General features: G+C 44.9%; 1 protein-coding gene across 2 annotated transcripts; it reads right to left on the reverse strand.

Annotated features, from left to right (window-relative positions):
* Window positions 1-534: 534 nt before the first annotated feature.
* Window positions 535-10432, reverse strand: pcmtd1 (protein-L-isoaspartate (D-aspartate) O-methyltransferase domain containing 1). Of its 2 annotated transcripts, none has more exons than XM_040172193.2 (6): window positions 10203-10432; window positions 5649-6114; window positions 5336-5438; window positions 4677-4848; window positions 3341-3464; window positions 535-3027 (listed from the first exon to the last, which is right to left on the reverse strand). In XM_040172193.2, the coding sequence occupies exons 2-6, from the start codon at window positions 5953-5955 to the stop codon at window positions 2654-2656; spliced, it is 1080 nt and encodes a 359-aa protein (XP_040028127.2). In that variant the 5' UTR covers window positions 5956-6114; window positions 10203-10432; the 3' UTR covers window positions 535-2653. The 2 variants fall into 2 exon arrangements, with proteins under 2 accessions (XP_040028127.2, XP_040028128.2); XM_040172194.2 differs by lacking the exon at window positions 10203-10432 and adding an exon at window positions 9233-9995.
* Between the last annotated feature and the right edge of the window lie 1918 nt (window positions 10433-12350).

The following is a 12350-nucleotide window of genomic DNA, read 5'->3' on the forward strand; positions in this document are numbered from 1 at the left end:
TTCATTTCAGAGATTGTTACTCTCTTGGAAAGTAGATTAAGTGCACAGATTCAAAGGGTTTCTTAGAATGACATTAAAGCAGTGGAACTAAAATATATAAACCTAAGCACATTTAACTGCCATTAAATAATTAGGTCCATTTCATATTAAAATACTTGAAATATAATTTAAATTTATTCATAACTATAAATATTCAAATGTGTATGTCAGTGGAACTTATTACATTTAAAGATATAGTCCATAATTATAGTAAAATGAAGTGTAGTAAAATACAATTTAGTTTCCTGCAAAACATTTAAGTGCACTTAAATGTGGTCCAATATAAAGTATGAAGTAACTGTGGATATGTATTCTTTTAACTATGACAAAGGTTATCAGGAACCTTTAAAGGGTTCGCTTGTCACTTCATACCTGCTCGTAATGAACTCGTTGTCCCCTTGATGACCTCACTCACTCGCTGCAAGAAGGAAGAGTTTAATCGTACAAACGCGACGCGAAACAAGAGCAGTTACAAAGACCAGAAGAAGCAGAACGTGATGGTGACCTTTTTATTCTTGTGCCGAACATTCACGCAAAAAAACCCGACACGTTTTCAAAAACGAGAGACGCCCACCTGCGTCTGGTGAACAGCGGCGCGACGTCGGCGGCTCTTTGACAACTCGATAGAAAAGCACAGAATCGGTGACGGTCTAATGTGGTCCAGGTGAAACTAGTCCCGTTGACTTTGGTGCAGGGCCCGAGAGTCGAGGTGGGAGGTCGCCTGCTTTCAGTCCTCAACGTGCCGTCTGAATGACAATTACGTTCCAGGTGCCGGCAGGTTAAACCGTCCCGAGCCCCTAATTGGTCATGAGGGCTTTTAATGGATACTAAGCAAATCAAGCGGGACTGTGATGTTGTTGGTAATTATAAGATGGGAAATGATTCCATTATTGCTCACTTGCAAAGCTCTCTCATGAATGGAAAGAGACGATGACCTCTTCACACACCGCTAATAGAGTCATCACTCCTGCTTTCAAACTAAATATTTTTCATTACAACCAGAACAAAATGAATATCGTGAGCACTAATAGATCTTCTCTAGTCAACAGACAGCAGTGTTTGGGGTTTTTGATGTACAGAGTTCCCAGTGTCGACGTGCAGTACAGCAAAAAGGCGCAACAACAAACCAAATTAAACCGTATGCAGAACCCTATGATAACAGTACATATATCACTTTTATATTGAATAGAATTCATAGCAACAACATTCAACTCAGCTTTTGGAATACTACACGACGCATTCAAAGTAAGACGAACAAAATCTGCCAGTCTGTGAGCGTGAAGAAGAAGAAGAGTCAGTGACGCGCGGTTATCTTTCCTTTGTTCCTCGTGGAATGTTTTTGTGGAAACGCACCTTCGTCTGGGTACATTTACCGAGTCCCGGTAAGCCACGGGGGCCCGTTGGCACTCAGAAGCCACCGGCAAGCAAATTGTCCCGTGAAAAAAAACAGGCTTCACATCACAAGTCCAGTCCGCACGACCAAGGATGTTCTGTCTTCAGTGGAGGACGGCAGACTAAGGTGCTCCGTGGGACACTTCTACAGTCCAGGATACAAAATCTAAATAATAACAAAATTACTTTTCAGAAATGAGATTTGTCTCAAGGCCATCTACTTGATTTCCTGTTTATATAGATATATATATATATATATATTATATATATATATATATATATAATTTCTTCTATCAAATTGTTTCCAGTCTTGATCACCTGGGACATCACCTCCAGTGACCAATTAGATGTGACGTAAAAGTAAAGAACACGCTACACATTTACAGTAAATTCATGCATTATTGACCATCACCCCCCCAAAGTCCATTTCTAAAGCAAAGCTAAAAAACACCTGTCACTTCTATCGTTATTCAACACCTCGGATATGATTAATTATACGATTTGCATCAGCGATGAGGGTAACCGTGGAGACGAGAGGGGCCTGACACGCTGCTTCGTATCAAGTAGGGCGTCAGCGATTCATATGCAAAGTGAGGAAACACAAAGACACCCGACAGAAAAAAAAAAAAAAACTTTACATCAAAAAGGTGCCGTGTAGAAAAGACGGTGAGTCAATAAAGTCTTCCGATGAGCTCTTGTAACAGGAAGGTACAAAACACGTGGACCGAAGACAACCCGTCAACAGCAACGACACAAGTTTAAGGTTATGAAAGGTGTTGGAAAAAGGAGGACGTGGCCTCGTGTGACTTTCGGTGCCGTGTGCTTCCGCTTCCTCTGGTGATGAATAAATCACCGGTACGCGACGGTGAGTTAAAGCTTCTATAAAAGCTGCGATGAAAGTCTTCATCGTAACATAATCGTTTTCTGACAAATATAATGAGGACTTTGTTCATATACAATTTTTAATCTGCATATTTCTGCAGAAATCCCGACATTGTGATAAAATCTGAATCTCTAAATGGGTTTCGGTCCACTTAGTTTACTTTTTACATTATTTTTCTTTCTCGATATACAAATTCATACAATTCTTGACGATGAGAACATTATTATCCAACACGTCTCTTTCAGCATCGTTTTGCCATTACGACTTAATGGAAATAAAGCTACATTTGTACTGAAAAGGTGGAGGAGACAGCGTCCCCGCCGGCGCCGCGGACATCAGTCATTTCTCTCTGTAATACAGCAGATATGCTTTCAGTGACTCGGGCAGCGGCAGAGACATTATTTGGTCCCTCAACATGTTCACTTGCTTGAGGAGTTCAATGTCGCCAAGGTCCCTTTCTTCCTCCTCCTCCGCTTCCTTGTGCTCCTCCTCGGCGTGCTCCTCCTCCTCGCTCTCCACCATTTGGGGGATCAGCTGATTGCCCACGAACACGTAGGTGTTGATGCGGCGGCGGCGGCAGCGCCTGCGCTTGCGCTTCTGGGGAAGCCGCTGCGCGACGTCCTTCCCCTGGGCCTCCTCTTTGGACAGGCTCCTCAGCGTGCGCCGGATGGAGATCCGGGACAGATCCTGAAGGCCGCGGACGGTCACCGGCGCTGGGGACAAAAACGCAGAGGACAGTCGACAACCGAGAACGGTGCGTGGAGCCGCGCCGGCCGTTCCACGCCAGAGGCCCGTCGAGAGAGAGAGAGAGAGAGAGAGAGAGCGACGACAAACGGCGCCTCGGCGCGTCAGGGAAAATGATTCCACCGGCCGAGCGGAGCAGCTGCGGGGAGAGCTGTCGGAATCGTCTCGTCACATCACTTTCAAATGCACTGTCGCACTTTGAAACATTGGCTGCGTCACACTTCAAGACCAGTTGGGCATCATAAAAAAAACACAAGGAGTTTGCTTTTGTGAGGAACTTACGCAGCTGGACAGCGTCGGGCTTCTCTCCATCAGCTACGCTCTGCTGGGCCAAGGGGGCAAAGGACACCGCCAGGATGTTTTTGCTGTCCCATGTGCACTGGCCAGTCCTGGTTATCTGGGTCAGCTTCATAAAGAGGCAAAACCTGAACTTGACACTTATAAAATATGAAATGTTCCCGTGACACTAGGGAGCAAGAAGCACAGTTTCTTCAAAAATTACTTTTTTTTTGCCACCTGAATAGAGGAGATTCCAAGGAAATAGTCTGTTTGCTCCTCGGCAGAAACAACATTTACACATCTAGTGATCTTATTCCAAATGGCACGTGTTCATCGTGGTTGGCAGACGAACCTAAACACTGAAAGCAAAGATAAATGCTGCTGGAACAAACGGATGCGTTGTGCCGGGAGTCGTCTAGTTCTAGAGATGTTCTGCAAAGAAATACCTCGTAGTGGGAAAATGTATGCGTAGACATACTTGGCCAATGAAGCTCATTAAGGGTCATAACTGACCCGAGGTTTGACAGTAATCCCCGACCATATGCCTGTGAGAGGCCCCCACCACCATTAACATTAATAGAGAGTAGGTTGGAAATCACCTCTAAGTGATGCCGTCCATTATATAATATCGAGTGGGGGAATAAAATGTCTTGATGCTTGGTTACATAAGTACTGTCTACTGAATCTCAGCTCCTCACATGCTTCACTCGGGGGAGGGGGGGTGTTTGTTCTTTTACAGGAGGTGGGAGAGCCGACGCTTGGTGCAGATTAAAGATTTTTTTTAAACGATTTGCATCAGAGTGCACGTGGTGCGAGCGGATGTGGGTTTGTGGTGCTTTCCTGCAGCCGAGATCGTACAAAGATTTTATCACAATATGCTGATTATTGTCCCCGTCGTGATTCATAAGCCTGTTTTTGTCCTTATCAAGACCTGGTACATTATTTAAAAACACAGCATCACATCTCATTCATTTCGTGTGAGTACGTTGTCTTCTCTAAACTCAAGTCTTAAACAGCCGCCGACATTAAATCTCTAATCTTAGTCCAGCTGTGTCCAAAATCCTTCTGTCGTGATCTTTGCGTCTTCCCAAAACACACCCGTGTATACGCCCCACAGTCCGTCCACGCTCACAGCCACTTTTTAAATAAAACATGTATTTATACAGCCCGCTGCGAGCGCAAACCAGGGGCCGTCGCGCCTCAATAATGCATGTGAAAGTTGCATAAGCGCTCTTGTGGGTCAAAGCTGTTTTACCTGCTTTCCCTCGTGCGCTAGCTTTCTGAATGCCAATCGCTTTGTGTTGCTTCGCGTGTCGCGCAGGAGGCTGGTAGCACTTACCTGGTCTTCTATGGGCATCACCAGAATGCCTCCAATTTTGAGCAGCACTTTCATGTAATTTTCGTGGTCCTTCTGCACGCCGGCGCCGCAGTAGATGCGGTCGTACTGATGACTGTCCGTTGAGATTTCAAGGCAATTTCCCACCACAAAGACGGGTTCGCAGAACTCAAACCTGTGCAAAAGGAATGACAAGTCGTGGATCCAATACATAAAACAAAATTTCTCTTCGGATCGTCACATTTGGGAGCTGCGACAAAATCATGCAGATTAGACGGCGAGAACGACGGTTTAAAATGTGATTCGTTTCCAGGAGCAGAAGTGACAGGTCTCACCGCCCCACACGGATTTTGTTCAAATCAACAATAGTAATAGTAATAATAATCATCATGGGTGAGCATGAGTAGTGAGATCCCGTTAGAACTGCTTCCTCTTGTTTCCACCATTTATGCTAAGCTAGGCCGAGCTGAGCTACTGTTTCGTGTTTGTTTTTGTCTTTTTCAATCTTGCCTTTTTGCAGAAAGTGGCGGAGCAAAGCACAACGAAACCCGGGACGCGGCATAAAGACGTGTGATGGCAACTCAAATGTTCAAAGCTTTTGCGAACTAGCAAAAAGGAAAAATACATAATTTGGCACGTTTGCCAAGATGAGATGTGCTTACTTATCGAAGCTGTCGCTACTCTTTATGAAATCATCCAGTTTCTCTCGGGCGTATTCGACCACGTCCTTGTGGAGCTCCACTCCGTGGTTCACACCGAAGGGCCCTGGGAAAAAAACAAAAAAACAGGAACAACTTTGTCTTTAAATGAATGAAAAACACAGAATTACCTACAAATTACTGTGAATTCATATAGAGCTGCAACAACATTTCGTGAATTAAACACATTCAGTTCACCGCGATGATTCGCAGATGGCACCTTTATAATACCCAAGAATAAAAACGATAACTGATTTGCACGTTCCACGCTGCTTACCTATGATGAGGCCAACCATTGTGCTGAGGTAGCCAGTCCCGCTGCCCAGATTGAGGAAAGAAAGCCCAGGCTGCAGTTTGAGGGCCTCCATCACCTCGGAGTAGATGCACGGAGCCGACAGGTGGATGTTGCCGTGCTTCCACGCCAAGTCTTTGTAGGCGCTGTCCCGGTAGCCGTTCAGGTAGTAGTCGCCGCGGTCTATGGCCCGAAACGCCTGCTCGACCTTCTCCGTCCGGATGTACTGCGCCTCCTTCAGATTGTCAATGAGGTCGTCGTTGTCCTCCCCGGCGCTCACGGCTCCCCCCATGGCGAAGAGAGGAGAGAGACACACACACGAAGGGCCAAAGCGGGACTCCGGGGGTCGAGCGGTTCCTCCTCAGAGCGGCATTGGGGCGCGAGCGGCTGACCTGAACGTGACTCCTCGGGCGCCGGTTCAGACTGCGGTCATGTCAAGGCGGCAAGTGACCTGAGGAGAGATTACGTAAACGCGTCAGAGCGACACGCCGCGCGGGGATACGGCGCCTGTGCAGACGTAAGATCTCATCTCACGATAGCGGTTGTTTTTCTGCGGAGAAACGAACAACTGAAAGAGACGAGACCGAAGAATGAAGGAACTTTACATAAATCAGTGGTCATCCAAATGAATTCACTCTGAAAAGACAATTATACTGTGTATAAAAGCTGCATCTATTTGAACATTAAATAGATCCGGCAAAAGTTTGCCATTTGAAAACAATCCAATAATACAAGAACAAGGTATTTTAGTTGGAAAATGTAATTTGTGGCTTTATAACGTGAACCTTCAAATGACTATTTTCACATCATTAACTGCTGAGATTACCTCCAGACACACTTTCCGTATACAAGTTGTTTACTCTCGTTCAATATAACACATTATATAATATTCTTGCTCTGCTGGCTCGCAGGGCTTCGTGGAACAAAGCCTCATTAACGTCCTTCGTAACCTGTGATTTTCCAGCAGACACACAGCTGTTAGTCGTGCTGCATGGACAGTGTAATGATGTTTTATTATTATTATTATTATTTAAAGGCCAAATGATTAGTTTAATTGATTATTTGAATGCCAGGAATTTGCTGCTTCACTTCCACGGTTCAATGCAAACTGATCTCCGCTTGATCTGGAAGTTACTTACGAGCAACCGGCTATTTAATAACTTAATACTGTGAAGTACGACAGCGTAGAGATGAAGAGGACGCTACCAGCACATGCTTAAACATTCTACAGACGCGTTGATGACGTGTGGAGGTGGACATTCCCGCTCTGCCTCCTCAGCATCTCCACGTCTGACTCGGCCAATGGGGATAAATTCAGGGGTGACTTTGCAGTGAGAGGCCTGCTAAGGTCATTCTACATTGGCTCTTTCTCGCTGGGAGAAATCATCACGGACTCGTTCAGCAACCAATTGCACAGCTGTGTATTCTTTTTTTCTTCTTCTGAATACCCCTCGGCCCTCTCTGTAACGCACTCTCCTTCTGAGTGGCTCGCATTTGAAAGAAAATCCAGGAAATGTGTCAGGGGAGGTATCGTGCAGGCAAATTGCTTTTAAGCGCCGCTGTAGAGTCTCACTGATAACAACCGCAGTCTTGAAACAGGAGTCATCCTTCGCCCGCTCCGATTAGAGGACACTCATGAAGAAGCAGCTGCGCGACGACCTTTGTTGCCACGGTGAAGCTCGTTCCGTCCACAAAAGCATCAAACAGGAAACCACCGGTGATGCTTTCCGGGTCGAACCCGAAAAGACGCTGCGTCGCGTCGCGAACCGGCTGCCGCGAAACCAGCGAACGAGTCACCGAACCCCTGCAGGACGACAGACGCGGGTCCTCCCACAACGCCAGAAAACGGCGTCTCGGGCAGAAGGCCACAGTGGCATTAATGTCGTTAGTGGGAAATAAATCCCACGTGAATTAAATGTCCCGCGTTTGCATTGGAGGTCGAGTGACGAGGGCCGAATTTGACGCTACAACGTAGCTGTGAAGTTGTTTCCACGTTTCAGAACTGCACTTTGTCGCATACTCACTGAAGCAAAGAATATCACCATCTGCAAATTACGATGTACGTCTCTGTGGAAAATTCCCCCGACAGATTTATCCGCAATGTCAAACGTATTATTAATACAACCTGTGAACAAATGTGCTTTACAAATGCAAATTTCAAAGTGCTCATTTGTTTCGCTACAAAAGGCCCCCGAATGGAATCGGTTATTGCAGGCGGAGTGTTTCTCAGTGCAGAGGAGCGTGTTGTTTCTCTCCCCGCTGAGCGAGAAGGAAAACACCTGCACGCTGTGTTGTGATGCACAGCATCACTCGTGTGATGCATGATACCTTTTGGAGGACGCTGCGCTAATTCTAGCGCCACCAACGGGTCAAATACTTCATTTCCTGACCTGGAAAACTAATGACCCACATCCCATTAAATCCTCCGTCCTCGGCGCGCAGAAGGTAAATCATAAAGATGCTGGTCACCTGATGACTCGCCCAGGAAATGTCCCATTATACATTATTTACCCCGAAATCTGAATACGCTGATGTTTGCTAATAATAGTCCTCAGAAGTCTCATCCTTTTGAATTTTAATAACCTGCCGAACGATTTACACGTAATGTCTGACTATAGAGACTAAAAAGGGCAGAAATTCACTGTTGAGTTTGTTTAAATATTAAATAGAAATCTTGACCCCCCCCACTTCTACCAAAAGGGAGCATCACTCGACTTTCTGACATAAAAAAAGGGAACAATTGGAGCCATTTCAAGAGTGCGTCTTCCTTTCCGGTCGTAACGTTTTGGGCAATGTTAGTTGGCGTCAGATAAAGACCTTCATTTCCACGACGGCACAAGACGTCCCAGAGTGTAATGAGTCCCCCGTCATAGTGACCCCTTCCTTTAGTACACTTCTCACACTGGAATATTACAAACTGCCATGAAAGACTGAGAAGCAGTGGGTCAGTTAACAGCACGGCTGTTCCTCGGACTCTCCAGGCGAGCAGTAGGGACCTGACGGTGCCATCCGACGGACTGTGAATGTGTGTAGTCGCCTCCGTCTTTATTTATGCAACTTTAACCACCGAACTCAGTTATTTGGCCACAAACATCTGCAGGACGCGACGGTAGAGACGTCTGTTGTGGCCGCTTAAGACTATATCTGTATCATTTCAGTGGCAAGAATAAGTATTATTAATCTTTCAAGTCATGTTTTTTCTTTTTTAAAGGCTTTATGAAGATTTCAGAGGTCCAGATGCTTAATTGTAAGTCACTGAATGAGCGCCATCTAGTGTTGAGATACTAGTAGGGAATGAATGTGAATGTGCAGAAGTCATATATTTAATTTTAAATCAATTAGAGAAATCGGCCGTAAATTAAATGTGGAGAAATCATTTCATAAAAATAAAAGCTTTTATAAAGATGGCGCTATTTGACAATTAATAGAAAGTCTGTAGGTTTTCTACAGTTGATGGGCCAAAATATAAATATGTCGGTGTAATTTATTAAATTAGGATTGGCGTCAAATGTTTTCATACAGTTTAAAGACCGAACGAGGAACTAGTGGGGATATGAATCAATACTGACCTAAATCACTAGTTAACACTTTTGTAGTCCGTTTATGGAGCCGTTGTAGTCGTTTCTGGTATTGAAACTCGGAACTCGGAGACACGTATTAAGTATTTTCTGCCCCTCCAGCTGCTTCGACGTCCCCCACGACTGACAGCCGATGCAGCCAATCAGCGCGCTGCCTGGTCACGTGCTGCCGTTGCCACGCAGCCGGCGGCCCGTCGGCCAATCAGCTGCCGGGACACTTTCTTCGCACTGCGTGTGACGACGGAGCAAAACAACAACATCGCTCTCGAGCGTTATTGACCACGACTGGGTTTTTTTCCCCAAACAAACGTGTCCAAAAAAAAAAAAAAAAACACAAATGTGACAAAGCAGAGTCCGGCGGACACACACACACACACACACACACACACACACACTAAAGCACCGGGTGTGATTTCTTGCACCCACTTGTCGACCATAAACGCGCTGCGTCTCACTGAGGATTAACCTCGATCTTTAAGCGTCGACCAGCCGAACCGCTTCGTTCAACGCGGCGTCCCTGCGCGGTCCGACCGCAAAAAAAGAAGCGCAAAGACGAGTCCGAGGCCGAGAAGTCTCAACGTAAAAAAACAACAACAACAACAAAAAACGACACGCACACAAAAAAACGACCGTTTTGGTGGAGACGCGAGTTTAAAGTGTTTCAGCCAAGATGGTGTCGAGTTCACGGCGCGATGGAGCCTCTGCTAACGCGTAGCTGCCGCGGGCCCGAGTGCGCCATCACCGCGACGGAGACAAAGCGGGTTAGGTAAGCTCGGGTGTTTATCCGGGCCACACACACACACACACACACACACACACACAATAATGGAGCCTACACGGATATCATGCTGTTAGCGGTACAAACGGGACGGCCGACACAGACACACAACACACACACACAGACAACACACACGGCAGTTAGTTGCATGATAAATAACACAACTCAAGTAGAAATACTCACAAGGCCGCGTCGCATTACCCGGACGCTCCGCCGGCCGCTGACTTTCAGGCTCCGTTTTATTTGTGCTTGTTTTGAGGAAGAGGACACCCGCCGGGATGCGGCGCGCTGACGTTAACTGGCGGTCACTCCGGTTGAGTAAGTCGTTAACGGCGAGGCGAGGATGTAAACACGGGTCACGTGCTCTGCACGCTGCCGGGGGGGGGGGGGCGCTGTTGCTCTCACTGCGGTCCGTCCGCACACACAGCTCTTTATTTGGGTCAAGTCACAAAGCTTTTAGTGCAGAGGAAATAGCAACTTTGATTAATCAATCAGCCAATCAATCAATCCGGCGTACAGTGGTCTTCTTTAGACTGTCAATGTCTCTTTCAATTGCAGCTGTACATTTGTATGTGTTTTGTTGCCTAACGCACAACGGAGAAAAGTGCATCTATCACAGAAACATCTGGCCATACGTTGTGCAGTTTATGCTGTTTTTCTTTTCTGCGTCTAGTTACACAACATCGTGATGGTCTTCAAGTGCTCTTGTGAAGTTATTTTTTCATTTTGTTACATTTTATTTTGAAATCCATCTCGCTGTCCTGGTGCTGCTGCAACAAACGAATCGTATACACCAGATCTTTCCATCAGTAGGTAAGGTTTGACTAAAACACGCAAAAAACACGCAAAGAAATACAGGTCAGGAATAATATGTAGCGACGACAAACCTCTTCGTGATCTTCTGAGAGATCCGGGAAAGTTTTGTCCACCTCAGAACCTCACAGATCCCTCAAGGAAATGTTTAAATTTAGCTTGCAGCTGATTTGAGCCCTTTCTGGTCTTCTGGGAATAAACATAAGTGTAAGGACCACGCTTCACCTCGTATCATAGATGGCTTTAAAACGTGAACAGATATATGTATATATGTTGAACGGAAAATTAGCATCACCCCGTTTAAAACCTGCTGCAGTCTCAACGTCTGCCCATATATATATTTTTTTAAACAAAGGTAGTTATTAGCTATTTTATTTTGTACAGAATAGTAGGAGTAAAGTCTCTCCAAACCAGTTTTTAGAGCACAAAATATTCTGCAAAGCTAAACAAAAATGCATCCGCATTCACAGTGGAGTGTTTGTATTTAACTCTATTTCATCTTAAGGAATATGATCCTCTTTTGAGGGGTTGCAGTGAAGAGCGGTTGTTCTCTCAAGAGAAGTATCTGTTGAGCAGACTGCATGACAACGATGTTGCAGACTGTTTTAAATCTGGGTTCATTCAAGTTCCAAAGTCTCTGAACACTGGACCTGCTCATATGACCGGAAAGACGAATCAACATCAGCTTCTCCAAGTGTAACGTTTCCAGCGTTACAATAAGTATGTTGGACATGAAACCAGGACCAGGATCAAGTGCAACATCAGGAGAGACATTTTATTCATGCCCTTTGTTACATAAACAGAGATTCAATGCTGGTAGAGAGAATTTTTTTGTAATTATGTGTTTTATTTATTTGATATATGTATTTTTTAATCCAAAACTATAGTACACAGATAGATATGAGATTGTGTGTAACTTGTGTAATGCTATATTGTAATCATCTACTCAAGTCATTACAGTATGAGGACCTGACCTCAGTTTCCTCACAGCCAAGGCTTTCAAGTATATCACTTTAAAAATCACAAAACCATCACCCTAGTTTTGTCGCTGAGACAAATGCAGACAGACATTGTTGACTAACAGGGTTGGCTGAGGTCAGAGTGTGTCGCCATGGAGCTTTTCTCGATATCTGCACTGACGCTCCCACAGTCTGCTCACACCACACACTGTGTGTACATTACAGGGAGCCGGGTCTCCTGGGGCACGACTCAAGATTGTGGTGATGTTGAGTTAGAGCAATAAAGCAAATATGATATACATACAAATATTCATATAGTTATGAGTTTGCTGTTCTGCTCAAACTCAACACCATTTCTATATACATTTTTTACATATGTTTATTGTCGACATCATGTTTTCCAAATACTTTTTTGAAATAACATTTTTTTCCATGACAATATTGACATAAAATATTTTGACTTTTTTCCCCAAATTTTTTCAACTTAATATATTTCTTTTCTTTTTTTTGACAGTATATTTTTTGACTTTTTTTTCCATGAAAGATTCAACCTAATATT

Source organism: Gasterosteus aculeatus, chromosome 3, assembly GCF_964276395.1.
Source record: "Gasterosteus aculeatus chromosome 3, fGasAcu3.hap1.1, whole genome shotgun sequence".
NCBI classification, from domain to species: Eukaryota; Metazoa; Chordata; class Actinopteri; order Perciformes; family Gasterosteidae; genus Gasterosteus; species Gasterosteus aculeatus.